This window comes from Dermacentor variabilis, chromosome 1, assembly GCF_050947875.1.
Source record: "Dermacentor variabilis isolate Ectoservices chromosome 1, ASM5094787v1, whole genome shotgun sequence".
NCBI classification, from domain to species: domain Eukaryota; kingdom Metazoa; phylum Arthropoda; class Arachnida; order Ixodida; family Ixodidae; genus Dermacentor; species Dermacentor variabilis.
The window spans coordinates 30,969,541-30,982,440 of NC_134568.1; the positions used below are offsets into that span (position 1 = coordinate 30,969,541).

General features: G+C 45.6%; 1 protein-coding gene across 1 annotated transcript in view; it reads left to right on the plus strand.

Moving 5' to 3' along the window:
- LOC142571031 (uncharacterized) overlaps nucleotides 1-12,900 on the plus strand; it is a 133,962-nt gene that overhangs the window by 46,364 nt on the left and 74,698 nt on the right. The window contains exons 11-13 of the mRNA XM_075679356.1: nucleotides 137-359; nucleotides 1,779-1,968; nucleotides 4,624-4,691. Of these exons, the coding sequence (XP_075535471.1) occupies nucleotides 137-359; nucleotides 1,779-1,968; nucleotides 4,624-4,691 (481 nt within the window). The remainder of the gene's footprint in view (nucleotides 1-136; nucleotides 360-1,778; nucleotides 1,969-4,623; nucleotides 4,692-12,900) is intronic.

The following is a 12,900-nucleotide window of genomic DNA, read 5'->3' on the forward strand; positions in this document are numbered from 1 at the left end:
GTCATCATCATCTCTCTGTTCTAAGGCTGCAAATTTATTCCCACTGTAGCGTGCCTCATAATCGGATCATGATATGGGCACAAAAACCCAAGAATTTTATTTAAATAATGATTTTCCTTTCTTTTCTTGGAAGCAGCAGTGTGGATGAACCAGCCCGTTCGCGAGCACCTTCTGCTCCCCCAGACTGGCCACCACAGCAGCTAGCCACCAATCCAGCCGTGGCTCCAGCAACAGCAGTAGTCAGTGGTGGCGAGAGTGACAAGGCACGGCTCCTTTCACGCATAGCCAGGATGGGGGCCCAAATGCTACCTATGCCTGGAGCTGTCCCGGCTCAGCCCAGCAGCGACTCCGAAGGGGAGGTGACCAACGTAGTCTTTAAGTAGCAGGCTAGTGCTCCAAGCTTCGAATTTAAAGACACACTAAAGAGGAATATCAAGTTAAGCTCTATATTCCTCTTTAGTGGCACTCTTCAACATTCAGACCAGAATGTCAAGAGTGCAGAAGCAATGAGAATGAAACTCTGTAAATGGCCAACGAGGTACTCAGTGCAGTTGCACTCTGATCACATGTTCAAGGTGTAAACGAAAGGTGCTTCTATGCATTTACCTCTGTGCTTAGGCACAGGCTGTACTAAAGTAAAGAAACTGGCAGGACTTTGATTTGGAAAGCAGAACAAGTTCGGCCATTCGCTTAACTCGCCCAATACCAGTGATTATGCATTGTGCTGCATCACTCCTAGTTGCTTCAAGAGACAAGCTCCGTTCTACCAAAAGCCATGCAGTGGCACCTTTACTTTCAGATTATTCTACTTCAGATGTAGAGGAGTGTGTATGCCAGGGATGCCTATTCTAAAGGGGCCCTAAAGCATATTTTAAGTCTGAGACCCGAGAAGTTCATTCGATTTGAGTGTGCTGCCTTTCAAAGAGTGTAATCCCAAAGGAATTTTTTTTTTTATATATTGTGAAGGAGAAATTAGGAGCACAGTATTTACAATCTCCATTCCCCTTGACTCATGTTCTCCTTAGCTGGGATGTGGTGCTGATAAGTGTTTGGCCGGTTACATCTCACCTTTCCTTCTTTTTGTGGCATGCTTATGATAATGTTTCAAAATGGACATTTGACAAAACTCCCCAAAAGTGGCAAGGAAGCGATGATAGAACGGGTCAGCCATGCTAACAAATGTCACATCCCCCTTTACTAAATATCTTTTAGAGATCTGGCTAGGTCTGCACATGCACAGGCTTATGCATGAAAGTAATTTTTGGTCAAAAACTATCACCCAGTGGTAGCTGTATGGGCTGCTGCTAGCTGACATTCGCTGGCAGCCGGCTGGAAGCTTAAAGAATGACAAGGAGCAGCAGCCCTTATGGGCTCTTTGTTAGTTCCACACACCACAACTAACAAATAACTACAAAACTTGGATGGAATGCTTGCAGCTGTATCCCCTACACGTGGAATATGTTTGTTTGCCCAGCCCAATAGTATCGGAATCTATTTTTTCAACATTGACATCAGGGTGATGTTCGGGGAATGAACTAAAAGCCTGGGGTAAGGCTTGACAAATGTCGGTGCCCCCTGCAAGAGGCGTGCTCTACTTAATCACTCAGACGTGCAGACGGTATTATGGCAAGAGCAGTGACAACAACAAATAAGGATGAATGTCAACACAATAAAAGTATTAGACAAAGAAGTTTGCATAAGTCAACGTAATTAGGGTGATTCAGGGCCCCCTTTAAGCTGTCACTGAAGTGGCCTTCACCATGATCTGTAACTTTCAGGATGATCGGTCACGGGTGCCTCACCAGGTTCCAGCAGCGGTGCCTTTGCCACAACCCACTGCTAGAGAAGGCTCCCCCAAGCCAGTGGTGAAGCCACGCACCTTCTCGCAGCACTCTTTAGGAGATGCAGTTTCGCATCCAACTCCAGTTCCACCTACACTCCAGCCCATGGTCAACTCTTATGCCTCAGGTCAGTACATTTATCTGTCTTTGTCTTTTTTGATTTCAAGAGAGCTAAATTTTGCGTTCTTGCTTTTCTTCACATGCCACTGTTGTGACAAAGCTTAGGGAATTGGGGAGAACTAGGCTTGTGTGAATATTGGATATTTTTTATTATTTTATTAACTGTGTTGTTCGATATTCACTTTGGCGCGAATTTTAGCATTCGAATTTTTCAAAGTGTTTGACACAAACGAATAAACATATTGCCCGTATATGCAACGCCCCCAATTACAACACGTCAGAAAGAAAGAACTCCACGCATATAACCTGCGAAAATAACTGCTTTTAATGCCTGAATCTTCGTAAAAACAGTCTGCATTTGTGGAAACATGAATCGTCCATGTCATATATTCAGCCAGCTGCCCTGTTTCCCACCTCTTTGGCGATGCTGATGGCAGAGAACTTTGCCCTGAAAGTGATTTTACGGCACACCTTGGGGCAAAATTCACGCTGCTGTGAAGCCATACCTGAAGTCCAAATTTGCATGTAACCTGCTCCCCATTTTTTCTGCTAAAAATGTGTGCACATGCTTGCAGAACGGAACGAGTTAAGTTCACGTGTAGACGGAAAGCAACAAGCTAAATTTGCGCAAAGCAGCATATAAACTTCCAACATCGCACGGTCAAGGTCACACTTCACAGCATCGTGACGACGCATGACAGGCAAACACGAAATGCTCCCGTGGCCTCAACCACCACAAAATTTTTAAGTGGCCCTGAAGCACTTTTTCAACATAGTAAGAAAACGTTGCCAATCTGTACGAGAGGCTACTGTGAACACGTAAGCCAAATATTATTGCACTGCATACAGCAGGGAGGTAACAATCGCGGGTCGAAAACAGCAAAAAATCACTTGCTCTCGCTTTCACAATGTCATCATGCAGCGTTATTGGAAGCAGCTGGACCCACCAATAGCTATTGACTGGTTTTTTTATCACAAAAACATTCTCAGTCATACATAATTGATAATTTTGACTTAATGAAACATATATGTCTGCAATCTCAAAAGCCAGAAGAATCATTTCCTCTTTGCACTGTCGGTCTACACAAGACAGTTGTGCATAGCTGCACCTGCAGCGTGTGCCCTCAGAGATAGCAGCAGCATGCTGCATAGCATAGTGTACTGCAGCCGCCACGGGGTGCCGCTATGAACCCTTTCACCACCAAGATGGTCAACTTTTAGGCTGGACTTTGGCCCGTTGGTGTCTCCCCTTTGTAGCTTCCAGCACACTAGTGGAGATGAAAAGAAGCAGAAATCCGCACGTCTGTGTGGTAATGCCACTTAAACTTAATGGATGCGAAAAATGTTTGCACCGTGAGATTCATGAAACGACATCCTTTAATAGTGAGGTCATTTTATTAGTTAGAAAAGTGTTTCAGGGCCCCTTTAAAGTAACTAAATCACAATAGTGAACAAGAGCCTGTAAACACATTGTCTCTACAGGTGGAGTCGTAAGTAATGTTGAACTTGTATTTTTGTATGAAAATATAATAATGGCACTTTAAAAGTTAACTGACTCCTGAGGTGAAGCTGTTCCTTTTTTAACAAGTAAAGAACCAACTTTGTTAGATTTGTTAATCTGGCTCTTAAGGTGTTATGCGAATCTCACAAATACTTGAACTATTTACTTGGAAGTTAGTCTACACTAATTACTATTCACTTCAGTTTTGCTTCAAACCAAAAGATTGATATATTCACACAAGCCTACGGAGAACTCTTCTTGATCTTATGTGAATAGATGCAACTAGAAGGAGTATGTATAATTGATGGGGTTGTCAATCTTATCAATTATGCATACATTTTCCCAACCAAGCTGTTAAATATGGTACGTGCCTCAGACAGGGTTTTTTTTTCTTTTTTAATAGCAGCTAATAGTGAGAAAAGATCCAACATTCAAATGATGGCAAGCTACTGAACCCATTTTGCTAATTTATCTCACAGTGCCTACATTATAAGTATGCAGGAGTACTAGTAATTATAAGTGCTCCACCACTTTTGTGTGAAATTTTCAAAGCAGTCTGCGTTACTGCACCCTGCCACACATGTGACAGCTTCAAATTTTCACCTTCATTCAGTGTTCTGCAGCTATAGATTCAGTAGCTTACTGGTGTTTCTGTACTTATATGTGGTCTCGCCAGCTAGCAGCACAGTGTTCTGAAAATAACCTGCTGTGATAGCCCACTGGCTACGGCATTTGGCTGCTGAGCTCGAGGTCATAGGTTTGATCCCGGCCGTGGTGGCTACATTTCAATTGGGGCAAAATGCAAAAGCACCCATTTGTTTAAGTTTACGCGCATGTTAAAGAACTCTGAGGGGTTGAAATTAATCTGGAGTCCCCGCTATGGCGTGCCTCATAATCAGATCACTGTTTTGGCATGTAAAACCCCACAATTTAATTTTGTTCTGAAAATAACCTTGCAAGTGCTAGCTGATGTACACAACACTGCAGACTAGCTGTGGCTGACTTTATCTTTACGAGCAGTGTGGGAGTTTCATACTATCTTTCTGCATACATGCATACATGGATAAGCTGCTGTTATCAGCATTCGTTATTGTCTATATAGTACTGGCTTTGTGTGCGCCTAATAAGGACCACTCTTGGTGCATACGGACCTGCTTTCAGGGCCAGCAGCCCCCACCATGCCTGCAACCCCACACATGGCCCTGTACCAAGCGCAGAGCCAGCTTGCAGTGAGTTGAGAGTATTGCACAAATTTGTCTAGTGGTGCAGTTCAGCAGAATGGCACGAATTTGAGCTTTAAGATTATTTGTAATGTTTGTTAATTCAAACAAATAGTAAAATGTTTGATTGTACTGCTGGATTTTGGTGCATTTCAACACTGCCTAATTTAAGCTTAAGCAGTGAACAACACGAGAACAAGGTGAGAGTAGGAGCCAGCGGTTTGACAATTGGACTTGTCTTTTTTAAGGCCTAGAAAAAGACAAGTCCACCGGTCGAAACGTTGGCTCCTGCTCTCACCTTGTCTCGTGTTGCTGATTGTCTTGAATTTCCATCTCCCACATTTCCTGTGTTTCCCCTAATTCAAGCAAATAATTCGAATTATTGATGATTTCCAAAAGTCTGGAAGTTGGCTACCCTGCAAAGCTTTTTTACAACCAAAACCTCTCATGCTTAGGTCTGAGTCTCCATAATAATAAAACGAAAAAGGGGGGGGGGGGGGGATTGCCACCGGGCTTCCATAAGAGGAGTTTGCATCTCACTGGTTTGAGTGCTGAATGGTCACTGCCCATTTCAAAGGGCCAATCAGAGACATTGTCATGGTGGAACAGAGGGGGCATGCCATTCTTTTAAACAAGTGTGGCATAATTATGATGGTAACAAAATCTAGTTTCCGTAATAGTTTAGAAAGAAGGAATTCCTCAGATCTTTGCGAAAATTTAGCAGTTACACTTCATATGCAGCAGAAACATATAGGCAGTGGAGAAGCAAGGGTGCATGTTATTCTTAAAGCATAGTCTGTTGCACACATTATACACGCAACCAAATATGTTGAGCTGAAAGAATCTACAGAAACATTCACTGATGCCCGTTGACCAGCATCCTGAATTGGCCTGTCTACACTAGCCATGGTCATTGCCTTGAGTCTCCATTCTTCTCTCTCACATGCAATTTCCACACACCACTGCCCCACTGCTTCTACTGGAGACATACCTGCTGCCATTTGTTCACGTACCCACCTTTTCTACCCAGCATTGACATAACCGTGTGCTGCTACTTCATTTGGAGCCATACTTGCCATGGCGAGTCGACTTTGTTCCATATTCACTGCTTTCTCATTCTCTCAGTTCAGTTTTTTGCATTACTGGTCGTGGCTGGTGCACTTAAATTCAATCTTCTGCTTGGCAGATTTGCCATGCCTCTATCGTGGCTGTCTGCTGCATTTGGCTTTCCTCTGGACTAGCTTTCTTGGTAGTGCCATTCGGGAAACTATGCAAATGCCTCCTGTGCAGCCATTTTTATAAGTGCACGTTACATCACGCCTCTCCCCTTCACACACATCATGCTGCTCAAGCTTGAGCTGCAACTAACTCTCTCTGTGGTAACTCAACGCTGCTCATTGCAGCCAAGGCACACTGACTGACAAACAGAAATAAGCTCAAAACTACTCTATAGACGGCTCCACTGTAAAATGTAGAAAGTGTGCATCCCATTGCGTGATGCTAACCAGCACCTTTGCTTACTCAAGGTTTCCATATGACCCCTGAAAACTCCCCACTTGAGATAATGACGTCTGTGGATGGCAGTTTTTGGTTCGTACAAAGCCTTGCAGTGGTGGGTCAGCCAACTCGCAGGATTTTTTGCATGTTGCTTATTCAAGCGTATTGCTTTTCCTACCAAAAGCAGTAACAATGTAACACTACTTGCTGAATGGACAGTAACTATAAATAGGTACACGCACAAAATCTCCTGTTGTACATTTAACACCGTCTTGCCAATCAGCCTGGCAAGTAACTTCTAACACTGCTTGTATGGTCAGAAGTGGCGGAAAAGGGACGTTTGTGGATAATTGTGCATTTAATTCAAATTCGAAATTCAAACGAAGGGTCAATTCGGGCGCCGTCAGATCACCGTGTTGGGACACCTCGTTGACGCATCCAGTGTCCAACCAGATCCGGAAAAAGTTCGCGCCGTACGCAGTTTCCCTGTGCCACGTTCTGCCTCTGATGTGCGCTGCTTCAGCGGCCTGTGATCTTACTTTCGCCGTTTGGTCAAAAACTTCGTCGACGTTGCTCGGCCTTTGACAGATCTTCTAAAGAAGAATGCGCCATTCTCATGGGGCCCGGAGCAGGCTCACGCATTCGCCGCTCTCATCTGGTTTCTGGCCACCTCTCCCATACTTGCCCACTTTGATCCGTCTGCACCAACCGAAGTCCACACTGAGGCAAGCGGCTATGGCATCGGCGCTGTTCTCGCCCAACACCAGAATGGTACCGAGTGCATGATAGCTTACGCCAGCCGCCTGCTGTCGCCTGCCGAGAGAAATTACTCCATCACTGAGCGGGAGTGCTTGGCTTTAGCTTGGGCTGTCGCCAAGTTCCGGCCATATTTGTACGGCTGCACGTTTTTGGTCGTCACAGACCACCACGCACTCTGCTGGCTGTCTTCCCTACGGGACCCGACTGTACGGTTTGGTCGCTGGGCTTCGCGGCTGTAGGAATTTTCATTTAGTGTCCATTACAAGACTGGACTCCTCCACAAGGACGCTGACTGCCTCTCGCGTCACCTCGTGGATCCTCCCAATCCTGTTGCGCATGATCCGGTGACCTGCGTGATGGCTTTGACTGACGTGACGGACATGCACGCTGAACAACGCGACGCATCCTTACGGTCCATCATCGCCGGAGTGCAATCTGGCAGCACCGACGGCACGTGCCGCATGTTCGTGCTGTATGACAGCATCCTCTACCACTGTAATATCAACCCTGATGGCCCTGAGTTGCTGCTTGTCCTTTCTCGTCATCTGCGACCCGTCATTCTCGAACAACTTCACGATGCACCGACGGCGGGACGCCTTGGAGTTTTGCCTGCATACGACCACGTATGACACCGGTTCTTCTGGCCGGGTCTCTACCGCTCTGTGCGTCGTTATGTTGCAACTTGCGAATTGTGTCAGCGCCGGAAGAAACCTCCCCTGGCACCTGTCGGACGACTCCATCCCATTGAAGTTCCCTCTGAACCGTTCTTTCACGTAGATCTTGACCTGCTTGGCCCTTTTCCGACGACTAGAGGGAACAAGTGGATCGCTGTCGCTACTGATTATGCGACACGCTATGCGATAACAAAGGCGTTGCCGACTAGTTGCGCAACTGACATCGCCGATTTTCTCCTTCACAGCGTCATTCTCCAGCACGGTGCACCTCGGCAGTTACTTACAGACTGCAGCCGCTCATTCTTGTCTCAAGTTTTGGACGACCTCCTCCACTCTTGTGCCACTGAGCACAAGCTGTCCACTCCCTACCACCCACAAACGAACGGTCTTGCGGAATGTCTCAAACGAATCATCACAGAGATGCTGTCGATGTAAGTCTCCAACGATTACCACGGTTGGGACGCCACGCTGGCTTACGTGACGTTCGCGTATAACTCGTCTCGACATGACACCGCAGGATATTCACCCTTTTATGTTTTGTATGGTCATGACCCCGCTTTGCCCTTTGACACCATCCTACCTTCTGTGCCCCGCGTTGCCACTGAGTACACTCGTGAAGTCATCGAACGCGCTCACATGGCGCGTCAAGTCGCCTGATCTCGCTTATTAGCCTCGCAGCATCTGCAAAAAGAGCGTTACGACCAGTGCCATCGCGATGTTCAGTTCGTCCCAGGTGCTTGGGTGCTGCTTTGGTCACCATGTCGTTGGGTCGGCCTCTCCCAGAAGCTTCTCTCTCGCTAGACAGGGCCTTATGAAGTCCTACACCAAGGTAACGATGTCAATTACGCGATTTCGCCGCTACACTTTGATGCATCTTCAAGTAAGACGCCTGTCGATGCCGTGCACATTTCGTGGCTGAAGCCATACTTCGCTCGCAATTCTTCGCCTGCCATGCGCCGAGACGGGGCTTCGCCAACTGGGGCTCCTGTTATGGAAGGATGAGAGAACAGAGAAGAAGAAGATTGGAGACGCTGGCTGCTGTGTGTTGTTGGTGGTCAGCCATCTTAGCTATTCTGACTCATCCTGTATATATATTGTAAATATAGTTTTTATATACTCGCGACATCCCCATAACAATATATCGGTTATAAAAATTAGAAGCTGCTGCACCGTCAACTTTTGTATGTTTTCCATGTTGAAATAACCAGCTTACTACAATGCCCAGATTCTGCATTATCGGTTATAACGATGAAGTCTGGCTGCTGGGTGTCTATGCCGAAAGGTAGTGAAATGGGAAATTCTTGAAAAAAAAAAGAAAATGAGAAATTCGAGCCACTTCACGATGGCCCGCTGCCCCAACAGCTGCATGCTCATTTTCCAACCTTCATCACGTGCCTCTCTCCCATCACCCTTCCACCCCTCGAAACATGAATGGGCTGCACCCATAGCTCTGCGCCGCACCACCCTCCAAAACACAAATGGATCACGCCAACTGCGCTGGTCCCAGATTGCTCGCTGGCTCCTCATTCAGCGCAGTGCTGCAAACTGCTTAATCACTCGCGTTCGTCTTTATTAGTTACATCAAAATTGTTTCTGGCCACATGGTTTCTCAGCCTCGTTTCACTCGCCGCCAAAATGGAAGAAGGCTGATCCGCCCGCTAATCATTGGCAATGCACTACGTTGCCGGTGAAAAGAAAGTGCACAGTAATAGGGTTAGAAACTAAGTGCTTCTAACCGATAAGGCGGTCGTCGCGAACATGCTTGCATCGGATAGCAATGGCAACGGTGGCAGTGATGACACGGTAGGGCAGGCTGCCTCACAGAAGGCCCGGCAGATTATTCAGTCCCTTCGGGGCTTTGTTATCAGTAGGAACCTTCCGCTGCATTATGTGGAGCACCTGGATGCCTTGGAAGAGGATGTCTGCAAGCTTCGCATAAAGCATGCAAGGCTGACAGACATGGAGTCTTCTTGTGCAAGCCAGTGACAAACGTGGTGAGATGCTTGTGGTGATCTCGCCTCAGCGTTTCTTCTGGATTTCTCAAGCTGAGAGGCTGCTGCGACAACTTCTCGCATTTTTGTAAAGGCCCCTCTTGGAACCAACAAAGCGATGCCTCGGTGGAGCTCGCATATCGCTTGGCGTCCGTGACCCCTCTTTGCAGTTGTTATAGCAACGCCATTCTTTAACGCCAACAGCCGCAGCTTGTTGTACGTGATCGGAGTGCCCAGGAAGCACTTAAATGCGTGAACACAATTAGCAGCCAGATGGAGGATTGTGGTGGGGAGGGGCTCTGGCCTCCCTGCCGTTAGTTTTTTCACATCAGCTCTGCCATCCCCCTATTTTGATTTTTTTCATGCAACCCCGTTGTAGCAATTATTGGCTATAATGAGGGAATTTTCGTGGCACTTGAATATTGTTATAAGTGGGTTCGACTGTATATGTGCACACTGATATCAGCAGGAAACACTGTAGATGGAGTACTTCATTATGTCCATGTTCATTATATAAGGGTTCGACTGTATATATGGATGCTTTCATTTTGCTGTGGTGATTCTAGGGTCAAGTTTGCTCAAACGAAGGCATAGTAGTATTAAGTTTATAACTGACATGTCAGCGTGGATGTTTTGGCAGGCATTGTTCAAGCAATGTAGCATGGAGAAAACAAAGATACGAGAAGAGGGGCACACACACAGTGCTCTGCCTGTCTTCTCATAACATGTCTGCACTGCATTGACTCAACAACATTGCTTCAACTTGCCCTGGCTAACACTTTTCTTCTTTTTTTTAGCCTATATGTACCCAGTGAGCATTACAGTAGGGGGGTAATTGAATGTTTCATCAACATCGTCATCATCAGCCTATTGTATGTCGACTGCAGGACGAAGGCCTCTCCTTGCAATCTCCAATTACCCCTGTCCTATGCCAACCGATTCCAGCTAGCACCTGTGAATGTCTTAATTTCATCACCCCACCTAGTCTTCTGCCATCCTCGACTGTGCTTCCCTTCTCTTGGCACCCATTCTGTAACCCTAATGGTCCACCGGTTATTTAACCTGCGCATTGCATGACCTGCCCAGCTCCATTTCTTTCTCTTAATGTCATTTAGAATATCGGCTATCCCTCTTTGCTCTCTGATCCACACCACCCTCTTCGTGTATTATAACATTACGCCTAACATTCTTCGTTCCGTTGCTCTTTGCGCGGTCCTTAACTTGTTTTCGAGCTTCTTTGTTGGTCTTCAAGTTATTGCCCCATATGTCAGCACCGGTAGAATGCATTGATTATACACCTTTCTTTTTAATGATAATGGTAAGCTTCCAGTCAGAATCTGACAATGCCTGCCGAATGTGCTCCAACCCATTTTTATTCTTCTGCAAATTTCCTTCTCGTGATTATGGTCCCCTATGAGCAGTTGACCTAGGTAAACGTTCTCCTTCAGACTCTAGAAGCTGATTGGCGATCCTGAACTCTTGTTTTCTTGCCTGGGTATTGATCATTATCTTTGTCTTCTGCATATCAATCTTCAACCCCAGTTTTACACTCTCTCTCATAAGGTCCTCAATCATTTGAGCAACGGCGCCAACATTTGCTCCTCGCCACTCCGTAGGCGCTTCTCAAGCGAAAGTAGCACTGAAGCGCGACTGTAAACAAACGAAGTCAGCGCGAGGGGCCACGTGATGCAATTAGGCCAATGGCGCCGCGGCCTCGGCCTCGACCAGAGCGCGCGAGGAGGGAGTGGCATTCTTCAAAGCGTGGCACTATACTTTACGAAGTTTAAGGGGCTTTAGGTACACGTACTCCTTCACAGATTCTAGAGGCTGACTGGCGATCCTGAACTCTTGTTCCCTTGCCCAGCTATTCATGGTTATCTTTATCTTGTGCATATTAATCTTCAACCCCACTCTTACACTCTCTCTGTTAAGGACCTCAATCATTTGTTGTAACTCCTCTCCAATGTTGCTGAACAGAACAATGTCATCTGCAAATCGAAGGCTGCTGAGATATTCGCTGTCGGTCCTTACTACTAAGCCTTCCCAGTTTAATGGCTTGAATACTTCTTCCGAGCACACAGTGAATAGCATTGGAGAGATTGTGTCTACTTGTCTGACCTTTTTCTTTATAGGTATATTGCTACTCGTGTAGGATTAAGGTAGCTGTGGAATCACTCTAGATACTTTCCAAGATATTTACGTAAGCACCCTGTAATTTTGATTGCATAATGCCTCTGACTGCTGGTATCTTGACTGAATCAAATGCCTTTTCATAATCTATGAAAGCCATATAGAAAGGCTGATTGTACTCTGTGGATTTCTCGATTACCTGATTGATGACATGGATGTGATCCATTGTAGAGTATCCCTTCCTGAAGCCTACCTGTTACCTTGGTTGACTAAAGTCCAGTGATGCCCTTATTCTCTTGGAGGTTATCTTCGTGATATTTTATATAATACTGGAAGTAAGCCAACTGGCCTATAATTTTTCAATTCTTTAATGTCTTCCTTTTTGTGGATTAGTATAATGTTGGCATTCTTCCAGTTCTCTGGGACCCTTGAAGTCGATAGACAGTTCATACAAAGAGCGGCTAGATTTCAAGCATTATTTCTCCTCCATATTTGATTAAATCGACTGGTAGTCCATCTTTTGCCTCTTTTCCCCGTTTCATGTCTTGCAAGGCCCTTCTAACTTCATCGCTAGTTATAGGAGCCTCTGTAACCTGTTCATTACTAGTTCAAATTGAGGTATCGTGGCTGCTTTGGCTACTGTATAGGTCAGTATAGAATTCTTCTGCTACTTTTACTGTATTTTCAAGATTGCTGATATTACCCTGCTTATCTTTCAGAGCATACATCCTGGTTCGTCTGATTACAAGTTTCCTTCTCACTGATTTCAGGCTGTGTTCATTTTTTACTGCTTCCTCAGTCGTTCTCACATTATAATTTTGAATATCCCTTATTTTCTTCTTGTTGATTAGTTTTGACAGTTCTGGAAATTCTATCTGATCTCATGAGTTACACTTTTATTCTTTGTCGTTTCTGTATTAGGTCCTTTGTTACTTGGGAGAGCTTACCTACTGGTTGCCTTGGTGCCTTACCTCCCACTTCAGTTGCTGCGTCTGAAGCCAGCCTAGCTACAGTTTCATTCATTGCCTCTATGTCATCTTCATCTCTCTGTTCTAAGGCTGCATATTTGTTTGCAAGTGCCAGCCTGGATTGGTTTATACAGAGAAATATGTGCGTATGGTAAAATGTCATGACAAAAAGTACAATGAATACATCAGTAAAGTTATA